The sequence below is a fragment of the Sinocyclocheilus rhinocerous genome, unplaced genomic scaffold (assembly GCF_001515625.1).
Source record: "Sinocyclocheilus rhinocerous isolate Xijiao unplaced genomic scaffold, SAMN03320098_v1.1 scaffold1121, whole genome shotgun sequence".
In the NCBI taxonomy this organism is placed as follows: domain Eukaryota; kingdom Metazoa; phylum Chordata; class Actinopteri; order Cypriniformes; family Cyprinidae; genus Sinocyclocheilus; species Sinocyclocheilus rhinocerous.
In genome coordinates, this window is record NW_015670367.1 from 33,129 (window position 1) to 40,805 (window position 7,677).

Below are 7,677 nucleotides of genomic sequence, written 5' to 3' on the forward strand. Positions count from 1 at the left end.
CTAGTTGCAAATTGTAATCCAAGAGATTCTGTGTACTGTCTTTTGGTCCAATAAGTAATATCTCGGTCTTATCTGAATTTAATAGGAGAAAATTATTGGTCATCCAATCTTTTACATTTTTAACACACTGAGACACAGAAAGACCGGAGAGAGAGATAGCAAGATATATTCCAGCACTATCTGCCCCTCTGGTGTCTCAGTAGATCAGCCGACATGAAGTGTAGTCAAAAACAGCTGGAGCTTTTAAAAATGAGACTTCTTGGTCTAATTATCTTACAAATAAATGCAATTATCCATATTTATTCAGGTTTTTATTTTTAATTCATTAACTTTAATTAGAAATGGGGTCGTCTTATAATCAGGGTCGTCTTATATTCGGGCAAATACGGTAGTTAAAGTTTCATGAACTGAGCATGAACAATAAAATATACAATTATCGGCTGATACCGATAACTTAAAATCTCTTAATATCGGCCTAAAATCAATATAATCTGATTCCAGCAACTTAAAATATCTAATATTTAATATATAACTGATATGGTATCAATATCTATTTATCTAAGTGAACGTGTGCACGTCTGTAGCGTTATGTTTCACTCTAATTCCTTGTCCTAAATCACCATTTCTTCTTCTTCTTAAGACACCTTACGTTTCTTATGTAAGTCTGTATATTACCATATTTTGCAATGCTTTGTTTACATCTTCAACTTTTTTTGAGTGCTTTTTTCCTTCTGTAATTCTTCTCAGCTGGACAGGATTGATTGCAATCTTTATGCCTCTTGGCATTACTCTCTCTCTCTCTCTCTCTCTCCATCTCTGTGTTTCTGGATGAAGAGGAGAATGCATTTAGATGATTGTCTCTGACACCTGTGCAAATGGACATCAAAGCGCTTTTCATCTGCTCTGTGTTCTACATTCATGACACACGAAAAAATCACATCTTATGGCCAATAACAAACAAATGGCAGATAACAACAAATGGCTTTCAATAATATTTTGTCTGAATAAATTAAAATAAAACACTAAAAAAAGACTTGATGTAAATGCTACAAGTGAATTTAGGCATCAAAATATATATAAAAAAATAAATATACATTTTGAGATTCACTCAATATTACCGTATTGTCCCGAATATAAGACGATGTTTTTTTCTTGGAAATACATCTGAAAAAATGCGGTCGTCTTATATTCAGGGTCTAGACTTTGACATGTCAATAATACACCCACAACACTAGGTGGCGCCAAATACGTATAAAACGAGTGTGCCATGAAATACGTAATGTAATGCGTGTTGTAAAGATCGCGAATAAAAACAAAAGAAAAAGAAAACCTTACAGCTGCATGAATCCTGACTGTCACGTTAGCATGATGGGACCAAACTTTCTTTGTGATTTTAAAACGTAAGACAGTACCCAGATTTGAAGACTACAGTAAGATTTAACTTCTACTCTTAATAAGATTTTGGTAGGCTACTATTAGATGGATAGCCCCTAATGTCCTAATTCAGATGGGCTACCAGTTTTTTTTATTTTTTTTTATGGTATATCAAAAAGTGTATATTTTTTAAATGTGATTGTTGGTACATTTGACCAGTTTTTACCATACCTTCAAAACAAAAATTAAAATAGGAAAAATATGCAATATGAAAATAATTGAAGACAAAATGTGTTTTACTGAGAAAAAACAAGATTTGGGTTTTAAAAAGCCTTTTTCCAAAAGGTACATCTGGAAAAAGGGGGGGTCGTCTTATAATCAGGGTCATCTTATATTCGGGCCAATACGGTATAAATAATAATAAAAAGCTAACCGTAACATCCAAGCAGAAAACACAACAGTGCATTTCTGTTCAGTGAAGTATAAAATTGCCTTTATTACAATCACAATCAAAAATATCTCCATTTGAAGTGGACTTTGAGCTTTGTAACTTTGCAGATCTTTTTTATGCTCAAACAGCAACATTACAGACTAACTAAAGTTGAAAAAGACCTGTGCAAATGGACATCAAAGCGCTTTTCATCCACTCTGTGTTCTACATTCATGACACACGCAGAACCCACAACACATCCTGAGCTCAGACAAACATGCTGCTTTTAGCCGCCTTTGTATAAACTGCTCACACATGCAGACATACATGTGCTGTCACATCAAACATGCTTTTATACATGCACAATATCTTTAAGCAGTTATCTCGGCTCCTTCCACCTCTTTCTTTCCCCTTCACAGATGTAAAGAGATTCACAAGAGGTCACCCACGCATGCTCGCTCTCTGTCTGGAGGATCTGTCCACTTCCTCTCTCGTCCTCCCACTCAATCCCTCCATCCTCGTCCTCTGCTGCTGAATGCAGATGATTCTTATTCATTTATCCCTCCCTCCCTGTTCCCCTCTCTCTTTTCCCACATTTTGCTGTCAATCTTGAGTGGCAACAAATGAATGGATGAATCAAGTGAGTCACTTAGCATGTTAGCAAACTGATTCTGCACACTAATGTGCCTTTAAACTCGAGACTCAGATAAAGCCATGTAAGAGCCACATGTTGTGCAGCCTGAAGCAAAACAACAGAAATAGAGCAGACTTGAATTGCTTTAGTTCCCTGTACCTTTGAGCTTTCATTCTGCCATGTGAAGCATCGTGTCAAATGAGACAGAACAACCTAAAATCCTCAGCTATGAGAACAAACCTCATATGACTCACAGTCTGTTCCCTCTCATTTTGCTTTCAGGCACAGATTATCTTTCAAACCTTTTTTGGCACAAATGGGTTACAAACCATAGCATTTATCTTCTGCACTGATTAGTGTAAAACTTTAGTATACACTACCATTCAAATGTTTTAGGTAAGTAGGTTATAAAAAATAATATCAAATGAACATAAATTAATACTATATACATATAAATTAATACATTTATTCAAGGTTGAATTACAATCACAATGTTACAAGACTTTTCAAATAAATGAAAGTTTATAAGTGAAGAATGTATCACTGTTTCCTCAAAAATATTAAGCAGCACAAATGTTTGCACAAACATTGATAATAATAAGAAAAGCTTCTTGAGCAGCAAATCAGCATATTAGAATGATTTCTGAAGGATCATGTGACACTTAAGACTGGAGTAATGATTCTGAAAATGTAGTTTTACCATCATAGGAATAAATTACATTAAAAAAGAATATACATTCATATATTAATATATATGTTATATATTAAAATTTAAAACAACTACTTTAAATTGTAATAACATCGCACAATATTACTGTTTTTACTTTGATCAAATAAAAGCAGCCTTGGTGAAGATAAGAGACTTCTTCAAAAGCATTTCTATCATGACAACTCTGAAGATTTTAGCATGGTAGTGAACATGACAATGTTAATGTATTCGGTCTTGGTGGAATAGATCTCCTACACTGCTAAATTGCTGCTGCTGTTGGTTATTGCTGTTGTTGTAGATTATTGCTGCTGCTGCTGCAAAGCAAGTACAGGAACTTGCTACTGCCAATACATAGGCCGATACGGTGCTGTGAGTATTTTTGTCATACTGCTGCTGCACAAATAGCATATACAGTATAATAACCCGTAGCAGATCTATACAGGTGGAGCTGGGGAAGGTGGAGGTTTTCAGAGAATCTCTGAAATGCTAACCAGCCATTTAAATGTAAAGCAGCAAGCTTATTGGCTGCGTATGCAACATGAACCAATCAGCTGGTGCCAAGTAGTTTAACGCTGTGAATATCATCACTTTGCATTAGGGACCCATCAGCTTGTGCCATCTAGAGATTCATGACAGAACTTGGCATTTAAAAATCTTACCGACCCCAAACCTTTGAACAGTAGAGTACCATCATCAGGGGAAGAACTGACACATATGTAGTTAACACACTGATTTTGTGTAGAAAGCATCCTAAAATAAACCACACAATGAGACAGAATAATTCAGTCCAGTGGTTTGTTCTGAATATTTTACTATGGTGTGTGCAGCTAAAACGGCATGTCCTTGATGGATTTTATGATAGGATGTTCAGACTCATCAGACCTTTTTTGCCCAGATTATACCTGGGCGACAGCTGTACTGTGAGATCTCCATGGCCAACTCATACGCTGTGTGCCCTGTCTGCGCATCATATCCTGTGGTGCTGTTCTTTTCTGTTAGTGTGTGTCACACTCTACTAGCTCAGCACCTTCTCTGCCTTCTGCCTGACAACAAAGACTCACACACACTGCTGAACAGTGTATTGATGAGTTGCTTCCATCTGGACCTTGTGCACATCAACCTTCATAAATGTCAGAGGAGGGGAGCACAATGATCTCTAGACAATATTTACACATCTTAAAAGTTAACAGGAAGAAGTTTGTGAATTTTTAATATGACAGTTATGCTCAGAGGAAGAAAAAAATCACAATGGAATGAAAGGAGACTTTTGGTTAAGTATCTTGTTTCCCAGCAACATTTTTTATTAGTTTGTTTGCTTGCTTTCTTTTTTAAATTTTTTTTTTTAAATATGAACTCAAACATTAAGTTACATCTTGTAATTTGGTCTTTGGAGTGTTTGTGTTTTAACGCTATCCACATTATTTATATTGCTCTATATTTTTACTGTACTGTATTACATTGTCTCATTTCTGTCTATTTTTATTTCTCCCAAGAAATATTAGAAGAACATCTAGAAAACACTTGATACTTAACTGAAACATCACTGAGAACTCCATAAAGTCACATGAGCTATAAAAAGAGCAATATCTTTGCAATATCAGTGTCTGTTAAATGGAAAAACATTTCTCTCTCTCTAAATATATCTCTAACTCACCCCATCACCAGAAAACAGCATCAGTGATTCATTTCCCTTTAATTGTGTGTGTGTGTGTGTGTGTGTGTGCGTGCGTGTGTAAGTGTGTGTGTGTGCGTGTGTGTGTGTGTGTGTGTGTGTGTGTTGTGATGTACTGATGGCAGCCCACTATTTACCACCTACAATATGTTGCTTAGCCACACCTGAATTAGCTTGTGTGTGTGTGTGTGTGTGTGTGTGTGTTTGGAGAAAAAAAAATCAGCAAACAATAAACAAATGACTGGCTAGTTGCCTTGGAAACGGGGAGAGCATGCTAGTAGATTCAGGAGAATCAGAAAAGATGCAGAGAGAGGGATGAAGGGAGAGACACAGCCTGCAGACAAAGTCTTTTTTTGTGTGAGGGAAGAGAAAAAGCAAGAGATCAAAAGATCAGCTGATTAAACAATGTTTGCAAATATGTCACAAGGAAATTTTAAAGGAATAGGTCAACCATTTTTGCATCAACCATCCCTAAGAATTCCAGACTTAAATTTGCGATAAAACGGAAGTAGCAACAGATATTTCTTCCGTATTTTGATGTATGTCCCAGTGTAACAGGTTATCGCAAAAGAAAAAATGTTGGGTGGGCACTTGATTCTATCCATTGGTTGTTGATTGGATTTTGAAATGTGGTTACAACATTTAAGAAAAGAAGGCAAATAAATGTGAGCTTGCAGGGGTGGATTTAAGAGGACTGAATGATTGGAGAAGTCCAGCATACGTCACCAGAGAGAACCCTGTTATATCTTCAGAGGGACATGTTGATCGAACATTACAAGGTCAATAAAAAAAATTATACTAATAAAAAATTGGACACATACATGGGTGTATATGGATACATGGTTGTTCACAATAATATCAATAACTTATATGCATTTAGAAAATAGATTTTTATTTCATACCAACCTTAAGATAATTGAAGATGGAGAAGATGAAAAGAAACAACGAAAGAATAAGAAGAAAGAAGGGGAGCTGAGGAGAATAGAGGAGAAAAGAAGGATGGGAGGGTGAAGGAGGCTGTTGGGTCTCTCGCAGGCTGGCATGAACCGCTTCCTCTCTCATCATTCATCCTGGACTTGGAGTGGGGGGGGTGGTCTGATTTTGCTTAGATTGTGAGAACCAAAAGTCCCCACAAGGATATTAAACCCTGAAATTACCTACATTGTGGGAATCACAACAAAACAGCTTAATAAACATATTAAATAACAGAATTGTATTGAAAATGTCTGTGAGGGTATGGTTTAGGGTTAGAAGACAAAAATCATTAACTCAGTATGAAAACAATATAAGCCAATAGAAAGTCCCTATTATAACTGAGAGATGTGTTTGTGTTTTATTTGTGTAGGTATTGGTCTGTGTGACTGTGCAGTAGTAGGAGAGATGTTTAAACTCCGGAAATGAGAGTGTACAACGGGGGCTAGAGACAAAAATGAAATTGACTGTGAGCTATTAATAGAGCCTTTATCAGTAGAAATGAGGAGAGAGAGAAAAGAGGAGAATGTGGGAGGCCTACAGCACAATGAGAAACAAATGTATTATTCTAATCTGATAAAGAATCTCTCTACAGAGAAATTATTCCTTTTCCCTCAATTTCTGATTCAATCTCTCATTCTGTGATCTTCCCATCTCCCATAGCTCCAATTATAAAGATGCCTCCTCTGCGACGGTTGGGAAGGTTCGGGATCTGGCATCATTTCGGCGTCATTTCCGAATGGGATTTATGACGATGCCGGCGTCCCAGGACCTTTCGCCTCACTCTTGTGCGGCCGCCATGGCCCCACGCTCTCAATCCTGCCATGCTATGGGCACCGGTGAGGGAGAGGAAATGGAGAATGGATATTATCCAGACTCAGACCCCCAAAACCAGTCAAATACCTCCCGCTGTCCTCCAGCCAAGCCTAAACGCCACCCCAATACTCGTCTCAGCTCCACACCCCAGCAGGAGCATCTTTCCCGGGGGGTTCACGCACCACCTGATACTCCGCCACCTCCACCTCCCAATCACCCACCCAAACACCCAGAGAAGCGGAATGGTTAGTGAGCACAACTCTTGCGACATGGGAAGTCTTTGAGACATGCATAGTTCTAGTCTCATCAATCATCTAGTCAATGTTAAATTTAGGGATGTGAATCAATTTTAAAAAATGATTCTTGACCTGGGACAATTCTTGTGTAGAGGCAGTTCTCATAAACTGGTGTATTTCTGATGCTTCGAATATAGATAAGGAGCCATCTGACTCACATGTAACATGACTAATCATAGTTTACTTGTTTTTAAGTTCAGTTGTGGGTACATCTGAAAAAGATGGTACAACTGATAGAACATGAAACGCATGAACAGTATGATGTTTACTTGATACTAAATGTGTCAAAATAAATGGTTTTAAAAGATTTGTTGCCATGAAGCTTGAACTCAAACTTCAGTGTCTAGTTCTTAAGTATAAGCACTTATGATTCATGACTCATAAATCATCCATTGTTCTCTGACAGTATGTTTATGTTAGCCATTCATACATTTTTATTTGAATTGTTATGTAATTGATTTAAATCGAAGATTATTCTGAAGGATGATTACAATACTTAATGAATATTATTTTCCAGCACAGGAAATTATTTTATTCATAAGATAAAATCTAAGAAAGCAGCATCTCTTGTATTTTAGTATTATTTTGATACAATATGAAAAAGAAAAGGTGATTTAATAATTGCTTTGCACCAAATAATAAATTCAACATGGTTAAAGAAATATGTTGCAAACATTAACATCTCAGTATCTTAAATATTATATTTATACAGTATTTATTTAAAAACAGGTTGTCTACATTGGTCACAGAAATTACCCCCCCCCCCCCCCCCCC

General features: G+C 36.7%; 1 protein-coding gene across 1 annotated transcript in view; it reads left to right on the forward strand.

The window, feature by feature from the left end:
* Window positions 1-7,677, forward strand: part of LOC107734142 (neuronal tyrosine-phosphorylated phosphoinositide-3-kinase adapter 1-like) — a 45,312-nt gene that overhangs the window by 29,679 nt on the left and 7,956 nt on the right. The window contains 1 exon segment of the mRNA XM_016546006.1: window positions 6,455-6,852. Within this exon segment, the coding sequence (XP_016401492.1) occupies window positions 6,455-6,852 (398 nt within the window).